This window comes from Apis cerana, linkage group LG13 (assembly GCF_029169275.1).
Source record: "Apis cerana isolate GH-2021 linkage group LG13, AcerK_1.0, whole genome shotgun sequence".
NCBI lineage: Eukaryota > Metazoa > Arthropoda > Insecta > Hymenoptera > Apidae > Apis > Apis cerana.
The window spans coordinates 10,895,721-10,910,764 of NC_083864.1; the positions used below are offsets into that span (position 1 = coordinate 10,895,721).

General features: G+C 26.7%; 1 protein-coding gene across 7 annotated transcripts in view; it reads right to left on the reverse strand.

The window, feature by feature from the left end:
- Positions 1-15,044, reverse strand: part of LOC108004027 (echinoderm microtubule-associated protein-like 2) — a 36,240-nt gene extending 21,196 nt beyond the window's left edge. For all 7 annotated transcript variants that reach the window (XM_062084164.1, XM_062084163.1, XM_062084158.1 and 4 more), the window contains exons 1-2: positions 13,134-15,044; positions 1,788-1,892 (exon numbers count right to left, since the gene is read on the reverse strand). In XM_062084164.1, the coding sequence (XP_061940148.1) occupies positions 1,788-1,833 (46 nt within the window). In that variant the 5' untranslated portion in view covers positions 1,834-1,892; positions 13,134-15,044. The remainder of the gene's footprint in view (positions 1-1,787; positions 1,893-13,133) is intronic.

Below are 15,044 nucleotides of genomic sequence, written 5' to 3' on the forward strand. Positions count from 1 at the left end.
TTTATGTATCATACGTAATATATTACCATACGCAATGATTTTTATAATTATTCCATAAATAATACTTATATGATTATAATTTTTATATCATAGCATAATCAATTATAAATTTGATAAAAAATATTTTTTTTCCATTATAGATATTTTTACATATTTATTTTAGTAATTGCTTTTAAGTTTCCGTTTCCTTCGATAATTATCCCATAAATCAAGATTCCCTACACAATCGAACACATTTCCGGAGATGAGATTAGATGTGTTCGATTTATCCTTTAGATTTATACTATTCGTCTCTAATGAACGAATCGTATCCTGGATATCGAACACACCCTAACACTATTCTTTGAAATTATCTTGTCCTATATCGAGGGAGTTGTCCCATTAAAATTACTTGTATTATATCATCCTTCGGCACTATTCCAGCGAATGCAGTCTAGAAAATAAAAATCGAATCAAGAGAAATCCTCGTTTAAATCTTTGCCAAGCGAACGTTCTACATACAAAAAATTACATATTTTTGCAAAATATTATAACATTGAGGATTAAATTTGAGGATTATATATTTTTATTAGATTTAACAAAAATTATTTATGTATATTTTTAGTTATGTACTTCTCTTCATCATTAGATTTTTGTTAATTAAATACTAGGAAGTTTTATAACATCTAAGGATATATATTGTATCGATAATAATATAATAAATTAATAAAATCATTAAATAATTAAAAGTTTATAAAATCATTAGATAATAAATGTTCATGCAACCAGGTCTTGAAACATTCGAATATTCAAATGGATAAATATTGACAAAATTTCGTGAAATTCTATCCAAAAATTTGTTATTCGACCAAATAAGCGAAATGATGGATCGATAATAACGAAAGAACAGGATGAGGATGGCACACCTTCGCATAACGTCATCGAGCCTTGAATGACTTACATAACAAGTGACATCGGCCACCATACAATGTCTATTTTCCTCATTTACGACGCACATTCGATTGATTCTGCGACGAAGCGTCTCTTCAGTACTGTTCCAATTGTCAAATTATGATCCCACATTTTCTCTATTACCCCACATCTACTCTATCATTGAAATTACGAGTTTCAATACAGAATATCTTTTATTTTTGTCTTTATTTTTCTAATTTTCGACGTTGATTTGCAATTAATACCATTGCGCGTTGTATTTTTTTATTAACATTCAAATTGATTGATTTTAAATTGTCTTGTTTTTGCATGTTAAAAAATTAAAAAGTGTAGTAAAGTATATTTTTTTAAAACACTTAATATGTATTGGTTTTTATCCAAATAAAAATATAATTACGCATATTTAATTATACATTATTTATCTGATATATGGATAGATATGCATTATGAAAATATATATTAGAAATCAATAATTTTAGCTTTAAACAATTATCACTGTTCAATGAATATTCAGATTATATGTTTATCGTAAATCATCATTTTTGTAAATCAAAAAGAAAAAATAATATTTTTTTCTTTGACTCTTTATTTTTTGATAAAATCAAGCTAGGAAATTAGCCTATGATAAATTGCCATAACTGTAATTTCTGTTCATAGAACCGTACCGAGTTACTACACAATGACTACACAACTAGGTGAAATAATATTACATTTAAACTTATTTTTTATTATTTTTTCTTTTTTTTTTTATAATTTCCGCTCAATTATTATGCTTTATACCACACGAACAAATGTTCTAATATTTATGAATAAGAAATGCAGGTATTTACAAATATATAATAAAAAAAAAAACTTACTCATTTCTTGTTTCGCGTTGTGTGTCGTATGCCCGTTTACGTGCATCGTTGTGTCCGAATTTTTCTTTTCATACTGATATTGCTCCTTCGTTGAGGACTCCGTGTCTGGAAAAAGAAATAAATATAATTATTATTATGAATCGCAATTTTTATACATAATAAGAATAGTTATTAGTATTAGTAATTAAACTACTAGAAGAAAAAGATATTATAGATAATATCTATAGATATTATAAATAAATATCTTGAAAAAGAATTATTATTTTTATTAATTACCGAAATTAATTATTCTTCCAATATATGAATTCTTCAAATATATGAATTATGTGCACGTGTAAATGAATTTCTGATAATAATTTTCAATTTGATAAAAATATACAATATATTCTGTAATATATTGTAATATATAATAATATAATATAATTTTGAATTAATATGACGTATAGGATATCGAAATATCGGAAAACCGCGGAATAATAAAAGTAAAAAAAAAAATAAAAAAAAAAAGAAGAATAATATTACGAAGTTGCAAAAATGTTAACCGCATCATGATTCGCATGATTTCGCTCGTCATGATGTCTTTAATTTGAAAATCGGCCGCCAAATTGCCACAAATTGTTTATTTTTATTTGATAATTGCGGTTTTCAATAAGAATCTTCGACTTCGTTTGCTCCTGTGTTCAATTCAATTTCTTTTGTGCTTAATATATTAATCATTATATGATATGATTACATAATATTGCATTTTATTTATTATATTATTTTACTATTTTATTTATTATATTTTTTTATCTTTCTTTATTATATAGTTGTATACGATACGATGTATAAGAAAAAAAGTTAAATATTTTTTCCCCCTTTTCTTCGTTGTTTAATTCTTTAATTTTATCATTTAATCAGAAAAAAAGAATAAAAACTTGCGCCGCGACTTTGACCAATGAAAACGAATGGCGCTACATGATCGCGAATATAGCTAATGTTGTTTTAGAAACTAGAACGTGTTGCATCTTCGTTTATATTCTATATAAAAAAAAAAAAGAAGAAAAAAAAGAAGAAGAAAATTTTATTAAATTTTACTATGAATTCAGATGCAATAAACATATTTCATCAATTCGATTCATCAAAATTAGAAAATTATTTTTACTTTTCATTTTATATTTATTGTAATAAATAATATTATTATTTATTATAATATTTTATTTAATTGAATTCATATAAAAGTTAAAATTATACAATTTTTGCTATGAATTTAAAAAATTATCAGATTTTGAAAGTAAAATTTAATATATTATATTGTATAATTATAAATCGTTTTTTCTTAAAAATTATTTGTTTATATTTCTTTTAATTAAAAGATTTAGAAATAATAAATTGATCAAAGTTATTTGAATAATATTATACTTTTTTTTAAAATGAAAAAAAAGTAATTAAATATGTTCAATTTATATATTCCTTTCTAAGTATGAATAAAATCAATTATTAATCGTGTTCAAACATCCTAAGTTTTCTTCACTTCTCGATTCGATACAACCTTGATTAACCGGTTTAATGGAGACCGGGACATGTCGTTTAAATAATCTATCGGATAATCTAGACTTGGATTAAATAGATATATCAGAATATTAAACATTAGACACAGGATTCCAAATCAATTTATTCTCAAATTTTAAAATTAATAATTTTTGCAATTTCGTTAATCATCTTTACATTTTGTGGAGACGAATTTATATACTATGATGAATTTTAATTTAAATATTCTTTTTAAACTATAATTTTAAAATCATTAAAATAATAATATTCTAAATATTATATCTTTTTATATAGTAATTTATTCCTGTAATTATTAATATCATTATGTCTTCTAAAATATAAATATATAAATATCATTTATTGGCAAATTTTTAAATTTTCTACAATACGATTTATTTTTTCTAAATACGTATATGTTCATGTAAAAAATAATTCGTCCAACCAAATCATATTTTTTCTTATTGCAATTACAAAAGAAAAAATGGGTATTTTAAAACAAAATTATATTCTCGATACATGATTTTGAAATTTGATATATAGTCGTACATTAATGTTATATAATTGTAACGAAAAAGTAAATATTTTTATTGAAATCAATCTTTCAAAAATATCCCACAAATATTTTAAATATTTTATTTTAATAGTATTCGAATCTTATTACGAAATAAATCTTTTATATCTTTTCATTTAGATTTATACATGTGTACGTATATATCGAATTCGATCCCATCGCTATTTGTAGTTGAAATGATCGTTTCGAAAAGTGGCAAAAGGGATAATATTCTCGGAAAGATGATCGGAGAGGAACTGTGAATCAGGATATATCAAAAGAGACCTATACCTGAGAGAGTCCTTCTATAATATATAAATATATATTAATATATAGACATAATCATTTCACCCGAAGCGGTAATCGCTGAAATAGCGAGAGACGCGGGAACGAGTTGAAATACAAAACCAGTAAGCATTGACCTGGTCAGAATGTTGCCTTATTGGTGCATAAGACTGGCCCCCACGAAGCTTATTTTACGATACCGCCTTGTGAACAGATACGAGTATATTTCTTTCTTTCTTTCTTTCTTTCTCTCTCTCTCTCTGTCTGTCTCTCTCTCTCTCTTTTTCTCCTCGCGTTCTCTACCATATACGCGTATATATATTAAACGCGACGCGGATAATTGGTTCGCCATTCGTAAGCAACCTCGATATCAAGTCAGCGTTAAGATTCACCATCGGTGTATGATTCCATCATTGATGTATTCCTGGGAAGCATGCTCGACAAAAATTTCTGTAATGCTTGTGAAATAAATCCGCTTTGTGAAACACGCTTCTTGGTATCGTGTTTAATGAATTAATATCGGGAAGCCGGTATATTAGTGGCGCTAGAATCGCAAACGTTTATTTTATGAGTTAAATAGGGATATTCTTGCATTTATAGTGTGTAGAGAATCTTATTTGTGTAGAGAAACTCATTTCTCAAAATGATGGAAATGACGAAAATTCTTTTAATTTGAGATTATTAATTTTATAAATTGATTAATTTCTATCAATTTATAGGATAAGATAAATAAAAAATTACATCTTTTTTTACAAAATTTCTTTTTCGAATAAATCGTTCTTGAAAATATATCGACTACGTACTATGAATTAAGTTATCTAAAACGAAGAAAATTTCATTTGCTATCCATCCTTTATAAATCTCATTTCTATCTTATAAAGTTTGAATCATCCTGACCTACTTCTTATCCGAAAGAATCTGACCATGATCTATCTCACACAAAATGTTTCGTCTTAATTTAATATCTCGCGAACTATTAAAATTATCGACAAAATGTTTTACAAGAAAGTTGTTTCGTTCAAAGGGAGGCATTTATATCATGCAAATAATTTATAGTTTCAAAATAATGGAAAATATAAAGATAACACAAAAGACAAAAAATTCATGAAAAAGTAAAATATCGCCTGCTTTTATTCCACGAATGTAGATCAACATTTTGTATCGTAGTAATATTTTTATAACATTGTTGGAAATGATTCACCATCACATTCTTTCATCCCTTTGTCACTTATTCTCGTTCCTCGATTGCCTCATGGTGCATATTTCTCGTTACTTTCTTTCTTATGTAAGCCAGACAAGAAGGAATGACAATCTCTCGTGGTGGACATCAGATTATGTTAATATTAAACTGGATTTGCATTCACGCAAATTGATGTCACGATATATGAATGATTCCCGTTGCGTATTGATAGAACGTGGCTCGAGCTCGAATGAAACTCGCCAGTCTTGTTAAATATAATTCTTGCCTACCAGAATTGATTACTCGCTGAAAGTAGATCAGGTTCGTTGATAAGAGTGGGAAAAATCTTTAATTTGTATCATATCATATATTGCGATAAATGCAAATTGCTGAAAGCTTGGCAAGCTTGGCAAGAAATAAAACTTGAACGGAAGAAAATGAATATTAGAAATTATATCTATGTCAAATTTGTGCAAGATAAAAATATTTGATTCGTGTCGAATGAGTGTAGATCAGATACATTTCATATAATCTGTACGATATTTCACAGTGCAATAAAATGTAATAATATAATAATTATATAAACATATAAGTTTAAATTTGATTATACATACAATAATTGATTATTTTAAATTACCAATATTTGTAAAAATACATAATTTCATAGTAAATATAATTAAATATAATAGAAGATCAGCATCATGCACGTTTTTATTAGTAATTCTAATATTAATTACAGATATAACATTAAAGATATAATTTGATAATTTTAATTTAATAACTTTGTAGGATCTTAAAATAAATTCTTGATAGAAATAATCTCGAATGGTATAATTGTTATTTTTTTTTCTAAATTTTATTCTTTATTTAATCAGAAAATTAGTTAGTTTTCTGGTAAATTTCACTTGGATATGCAATATGTTTCCCGTGATAAAATCATAGTTTTCTCGGAGAAGTTTCTCGCTACGGCAACACACGGCCTGTATATTCATTAGACTTAATGAAGCATCTTAATTAATTTGGAACAGTTTATGTAACGCTAGACAGTTGCGTTAGAGCATTATAGAGATGGGCATCGTCCTTCTTCCTAGTCTCGCGTTTATTTTAAAACCAGATTATTTTAAAAGTAGAAAAATTACAAGATAATTTAAGAACTAAAATCTAAGCGTTTCATTTGCTCGTGTACCTAATTTTTCTAAATATAATTTTAATGAATAGGCATATTTATATTCGATACGTTGTTCAATAAAAAAATATATTGAAAAAAATTTGCACTTATTCAATTCAATATTTCGTACAAAGATTGTAATAACATTTAAAGTTAAAAAATAATTTATTTATTTTATAGATTTTTAGATATTTTATAGATATTAATACCGTGCGCATAAACAGTTACACATATAAATGCAATAAAATATTTATAATCATATGATTAAGTATTTATAAGATGATTCTACATAATTCTAATTATAGCAAAATAGTAATAATTAACAAAATATTCAAAATTTTTCATTTTACAATTAAGTAACAAAATTTAATAAGAATTTAGGATCTAAATTTAAAAAAAAATGTTTCAATATTAATATTTATATTATATTTCCTATTATTATTACGATAAATTTGCCAATAAAATTACGCAATGATATAATAATTAAATTTAATATTTCTTACTTTTCTTATAATAAATTATAAAGGTCCTTACAGGTGAGTAATGTAATATAATAATATAATAATTAAAATCATGTTTCTAAAAAAAAACGTATATTTACTATTTCTTATTATTTAACTCTAGACTATCGTTTAAAATTATCATAACTAGTAACGCTTCAACATGCATTATATCGTATGCTCTCAAAAAAAAAAAAAAGACCTTGAGAGTTTAAAATAAAACACAGAGCGACTACTAAAAATAAATCTTTATAGAAACAAATATTCATAGAACTAGATCTGTTGAACTTTAAGCAGATTGTATTATGCTATCTGAAGATGATATAATTTTAATATTAAATGGTTCCGCCCCCAAATCAAATAATCGAATATTTTCCATGTTCAATAACTTTTAAATTCTTTTTTAGTTTTTTTTACGAAATTTAGATTATTTGAATATTTACTTGAAGAAGTTTCGGAAAATTTTTAAACAAGCATTTAAGCAAAGAATAGAATAAAATATTCAAATAGAATGGAAAAAACTTATAAAAATTCAACTTTAATCTTACAATTTTTAAAGTTAAATACAATTTTTAACTTTAATTAATTATACATGACGATATATCTGTATACTTAATACCAATTCAAAGAACAAAGTTTACGATTTTTTCTCATTTTTGTTAAAAGATTTGTTTTTTTAATTAAATTTATCCTCAAAATAATAAGTTACAGGTTCGTGTTACGCATAACCGTGTTAAAAAAATTACAATGTTTCAAGTTGAAAGATTCAACGTGAATATTAATTTCGTAAGATCAAAAATGCACGGAAGTGCAAGAAAGATACAACCAAACAGTAGTTGTGCAAATCTTGATGTCATTTCATGTCTAATTTCAAGCGATCTTATCCCATCTTCTCAGTGGAATACGCAGCTCATTTTCTCAAGTATTCTTCTCAAGTACTTTCATGACGGGTTTTTGTAGTTGTACACGGATACACTAATAGTATCGATCTTTAAAAGATACCGATTTCTATGCTTTTGTGCTCAACAAGTGCTCAACATAATTTAAAACTTTTTTTCATCAAAATACATTATTGTTATAAATAAAATATCGTTAAAAATAAAATTTTTCATCTTAAAAATTATAATGTATCGCGAAAATCTAATAATCGTAGTTTTAAAATGTATATATGCTAGTTGAAAAGGTTGAGAAACGTTGGTGCAAAGTATTTATTCCAAATCTTCTCGCGAATTAAAATTAAAAATTATTTATTATAATTGAAGAATCAAAATTACTCGTTCGAGATATACAATTAAAAACAGTATATGAGATCGACGTCAATGCAAAAAATTGATTTGGTATGCGCATAGACCGTTATCAATGTGTCTAAGATTCAACACGCGTAGAGGGAAACGCGCGACGTTGGCGCGTGATTAGAAGTTGGAAAATCGATGACGACTATACTTGCATAAATTTTATTCAACATTAACTCTCCGTCTCTTGCTACTGTGTCATTAGCACGAAGGATATAGTACCGAAATTTGCATAATAGCATCATCCCACATTGCGTTCAACTAAGAACTCCATAAACAAGAAACGCGTTTTGTATACGCAACGTATTGAATAGAAACATAGCGAAGCGAGACAAATCGTACCTTTTTCTACGATGGAAATAATAATTTTAAATTATTATAAAAAGATATGTAATTTTTCAAATTTTAAATATCCTTTAATATATCTTTTTTTGTTATTAATAAATTATTTTATATTTTTATTTTATGAATCGAATATAATAAAATCGAATAATCGTCCAAAAACCTCTATAACGTTACAATTTTTTCACCATTCTTCTCATTCTCTAATAACTTCTCTTTCAAGATTAATATTAATTAATTATCTGGAACAAGAATATATCGTATACGGTATATAAATAAAATGTTATTATCGCCATTGATATAATTTCATGGAATAATTGAAATTCCAATCGAATGAATTTCGCGTTAGTAGATTTCTACTTTGCCGCCATTGCTACATGCATATACTGGACTTGGAGGTCACTCAACTGCAACGCGATGCAAACTATGCATTTGCATGTTCCAAGCATACAATTAACAGACAAACCTTCTTCAATATGTATTTTGATTTACAACTATTTCAATCGATCGTTAAGACGTTTTCTTTGCCGTTTTCGAGACAAACGTTTCAAATGTTTGCCTAAAGTTCATCGATTTACCGATTCGTTTATCGAGGAACACGCGATAGTGTGCACCAAGGTCAGTAAACTGCAATACTATGCAAGCTGCGCATTCACGTGTCGACGAGAGAATTAATGCGCCAACTCTGTTGAAACTTATCTACTTTCTAACCACGTAATACACGATTTTCGATTTATTTATATTTTAGAAATATTTTAAAATCATTTTTAAATCTTTTCTTTCTTTTTTTCTTTTTTTCTTCTTTTTTTTTTTAATAATTAAATAACGCGTCATTTTCCTTTTATCGATATAATCACACAAATATTTCAATCGAGGGATATGTACGTATATCAATTTTGCTTTTTCTCTATCATTACTTCGTTTTTCATGATAAAATAAATTTTTCAGTTTATCGTTTACTATTTATCTACTTTATTATATAAAATAAATACTATTGTTACATAAAAATACTACAATTACATAAAAAAAATATATTATGTTTCTTATGTTACGTTTCTATATTACATTTCTCATGAGAATAATTTTTCTTTTTTAATAAAATTAAAATTAAGACTTTAATAGAATTGAAGTTAAAAATACATTTCATAGCGTGTTTCAATCGTAGTACATAAAATAAAAATGTTTGAATACTTTATTAAGCGAGCATATGTGTCATCAATGAGTCCAACATCCAAGCAGAATATATCTTTAAAAACTTAATTTGCAATTCTTTTACGTATCGCCACGATTAAATTGTGAAGGTTCTCAATAATAAACTTGATGCCGATATTATCCTTCCAAAATTATGACAATTTTCCACGTTATATCGACGACCTAAACGACCATCTTGCGATTCACTATTCCAACAACCTTGACATTTATCGCAACTAATCGCAAACAACGTGTTCTCTGTCACGAAAACACACCGTGCCTTATTATTATATTCCATTTACTAAAGATAGGAGAACAATATCAGCATTGTAATTCTTTGGAAAATAATTCGCATGTTATCTTTTAATTTCTTTCAAAATTTTATTTCATATATATATGTATGTATATATATATATATATATATATATATATATATATATATATATATATGTAATTACGTACATATTGAAAAAAGTGGAAGTTTTATAAATTTTTAGAAAATTATTTTTTTCTGTTCGGTGAAAAACAAACGAAATACGAAATTTCTACGAAGGAAGATTTAGCGGAAAATAAAGAGAACAAGATTCGAAGCGTACCGCTTTGCCAATTACGAGGTCTGAATTGTGACAATGGGCCAACGGCGTGCTGGGTTTCTCACGACATTCACCATCGTAATTTCTCTCGGTATTGTCTAACTACACAGTTGTGTCACGTAAAGACTGGATCTTTCATCGGCGGCGTGTTGATAACGCGAAAAAAAAGCAGGACGCAATAACGGTGCTGATTGAAAAATCTCACGGCGATATCTTCTTTACGGTTCGCCGTCCACACTCTCGCCCTTAACTTCTACTTACTTTCTGTATGTACATTTACTTATTGTACATTTTAATCTTTTTTTTTTTTCTTCCTATTGAACAAGAATACCAAAAATTCTCGTTATTTTTTCATATATCACAAAAAAAAGATACAAAAGATGAAAAAAAAAAAAAGAAATTTTTATTCGTGAAAATAATTATTTTTATTCCGTTTAATAGACAACAACAATTATAAATGTATCTGATAAAATATCTCGTAACGAAGCGATTCATTTTAAAAACTCATTCGTTACAGTATAAAAATTCCGCAAAACGAACAAATAGATCAATATATATATATATACACATATTATTCGCATAACATAATTCATGTTATTAACTTGAATTTTATCGCTTGAAAACAGTTAATCCGATATATTTATATATATTATTCATATAATCCACGTTATTAACTTATTTTATTGCTTAAGAACAGTTAATCAAATATATTTATATGTATTATTCATATAACATAATCTATATTGTTAAATTATTTTATTACTCAAAAAACAGTTAATTTGATAAATAATCAAATGATCGTTAATTATTGAATAACACACTGTATTTTATGTAGTTAACGGATATCATTTCGGATATCAAGTAGATAAATATCAAGCAAAATACATTTTTTTTACAGTAACTATTGGTTCAAAAGAAAAAATAAATTTTTACGAATTTATAAATTGTCATTTTCTAATCAATTTGCAGTCAAATTGTGCAGATTTTATGAGATCGGATATATGCTAAATGAATAGCATTCGATCAAACGTTATTTTTACATCGATTCGAAACGATTTTTAGAGAAAAGTTGAATATGGTAATCCGTTTCGAAGGTGTGGGAAGTGCTTTCACCAATCACTTACTGACGAAACAAAATTTCGCACACTATGGAGAGGGAAATCGCGCAACGCGTTGTGCTTTCTGTTAATCGTATCATTGTATTGCGACGAAGTAATTCGACTTTCTTTCAAGTAGACATCGATGTCGTATGATTACAATAGATAACATTCTATAATATAAATATGATTTTACACGATAAACAATTTCAACGTTATTACGCATTTTTGAGAAATTATTAAATATCAGATTCATCGATTGGATAATTGTATTGTTTAACAACATTCAATTTTATGTCAATCTTTTATTTAATATTTTAAAGATGTTGATGAAAGTTTCATTTCTATTTCGAATAAATATAAATACATATATAATAAGTATGATGGATAGATGTACAAAGTATAATAAGTATAAAATAAGTATCAAATTTGGACAATTTGAGTAATTTTATCTTTTAATAATCTGGAAAAATAATAGAAATAAAAGGAGAATGATATTTTGAAAAGAGAATTTCAAAAGCGTTATAACTTATAATTATTAATTATTAATGGCATTAATTATTCATTTCAAGACATTGTTTCAAAACAACATTATGTTAAATACCATAATAAACATACACAATCGACCTATTTTGTAATGCAAAATTCGTTACTACGCATACAGAATGTTTCACCACGAATGCTACAAATAAAGTATTAGAAATATTAGAAAAATTATATTGAAAATTCTTCGCTTATTTTAATCTTATTTTAAAAATTAACGTATCACATATATCATGTTTCAATTTATTTCTTTGATAAATTAATACTTGAATTGCTATTATATTAACGATAAAAATATATTAATTAAAAAAAAAATCAAAAAAAGAAAAATTGTATTCTAAATAAAAATATCACGAGTCATAATGTTTATCCTGTGGAATTTAATTTATCACGTTTTATCATACCGATAAAAATAATAAAGATATTTATTATTCGAAATAAATAAAATCCAATTTTCTATTAATTTTATTTAGATTCTGAAGAGAAATTTCAATAAAATTTTCATTGTTATTAAGATATATAACATGATATTTTGACATTTAACGAGACATCTTATCTTCCTCGAAATCCAATTTAAATTTGATCCAAGTTTATCCCAAGGTTAAAATGTATCGTGTAAATTTTCGCATACATTCAATCACGTATCTTCATCGCGTTATCGTCATTATAACTACGATAATTCCTTTGTTAGATTTACTTTATATTCTCCATTCATGTTCATAAATTCATACAAATTTTTAATTTTTTTTATAAAAACACGAATATACACAATATTTATATAGACATTACGATATATTTTATTAATAAATAAAGAAAATGAAAAACGAAATAGAAAACGAAATAAATGCCATATAATATCAAATAAACATAATTTTATAAAAATATATTTGAATTTCTCTTATTCTAAATTCATTAGAAATTTTCCTAATCTTGACCAATATTAATTCCAATTCAAAACCAATAAAAAAAACACCGACTCATGATGAACATTTCAGTAGAAGAGAGAGAGAGCGAGAGAGAGAGAGAGAGAGAGAGAGAGAGAGAGAGAGAGAGAGAGAGATAGAAAATGCATTACCTGTCTGCGAAACGATCGTGCGGTATGCACGATCGGTCGGAGTGGACTTCTTCCACGGGTAGGTTAGTCAGCAGCGTAAATAACGACACGATAGCCGGGAGCGGAGGCTAGTGGGGTCAGAGAGACAGAGGCAAGATACGGATATTTCCTCGGATATTTGCATACAATCCGGCTGGACGCGAATTCACGGCGTTCAAGAATCCGTAGAAAGTGGTGTTGTCCTTCTTCCCTTTTCGCTTTCCTCCCTTCTACAGGTGACGCGGTTTCCGTTTTGTGGGCGTCGTCGATTCTCACTCACGATTCATGTTCTCACCCTTGTTTTATTCATCGAGAAAAGCGGGTGGTTGGCGAATTTTTTCAAGCGCAAAGCGAAATTTAATCGACCTCGAACGACACCGTGAAGTCGAGTCGATACCGATTTACGGAAAGGTATCGTGGAAACACGCATCCAAAGAGCGCGGAGACACGATAACCAAGTGATCGCGAAGCAGTGGCGGGCGAAAGGAACCGCACGCTCAACAACCCAGCCAAGCACTGTTCAGGCCAACAGGTGAGCCGTGCCACCAGTTTACGGCCAGTGACGTATCACTCGCGTGTTCTATTCAGGGCAACAGGTGTGAACTATACAACCCAGTGACGTAGCTTGCCGATTCGGGAACCGATCGCATGCGTCATTCTTTCCAATGTTAAAAATATCAAATATTTTTATTTCCCACATTTTTCTATCGTTTTAAATTTTCCATGACTGTCTGAATTTTCCCCATTTCTATATTTATAAAACATCTTTATTGATTTATTCTTGTGTTTTAAATTATTCTTTATAACTTTTTACGAAAAAAAATTGGAAAAATATTTATACGTGATAATTATTACATATTATACAAATTATAAACAATGTGAATTTCGTATTTGCAAATTAAAAATGAAATTTTTTATGAAACTAAATGATCGAGGAGTAAAAGTATGTTACTTGAATATTATACGACATCTGTATTCACCGTCAGCTGGCAAAGTTGGGTCAATTTGGACTCGTGTTATTTCATGTGAAAGTTAAAATTGATATTAATCTATATCGTTACATGAATTGTACAAAATTTGATTATTTCGCTATATTATTCATATTATTTCATTAAAAAAATAAATATTGAAATATAATTATTATTTATTAATAACTATTCAGACTAATACATTTCTGAAATATATACATATAATATATATGATACAGATCATAGATGAATCAATATTTGATTGATTAATTAAGAATTAATCAATGCAAATTATAATATAATATTATAAGAAAATTGATAGAACGAAAAATTTAATTACATTTTTCAAGAATTTTGACAATGATAAGAATTTACGTTGTTTCACTTATAATACTTTTAATTCCTTCTACTGAATCGCAAATCGATCGATAATAAAAAAATTGAAATAAATAGATTTATAGAATGGAATCGAAATAAGTTTATAAACTTTGAATAAATGTTTTTTGTATGTATCGTCAAAAATATATATTTAATATGACGAACTGATTGAAAAATGACTTCTTCAGCAAGAATGGAAATTTTGCCGCGAGACTTTTGTTAAAATTAATAGAAAGTCAAATGATCGGTAAATTGTTTGCGAAGATCTTGCAATTTTTCGAGAACACTGCGTTCTTAACCAATATAAACACCTGGCAGATTTTTCAATTAATTATTTGATTTCTGTAAAAAGCTACAAGTAATAATACTGATAATTGAAGCAATATTGTATCAAAAGGGAAGCAAATTCATTTATAACAATATTTCGAAAATTAAAGAAAAAATTGCTTATAAAATTATTTGTTGATTGAAAAAAAATAATAAAAAGAATATTAATTGATGAGAATATATAAAAATATATTTTTTTCAAAAATAATTACTTGTTGTT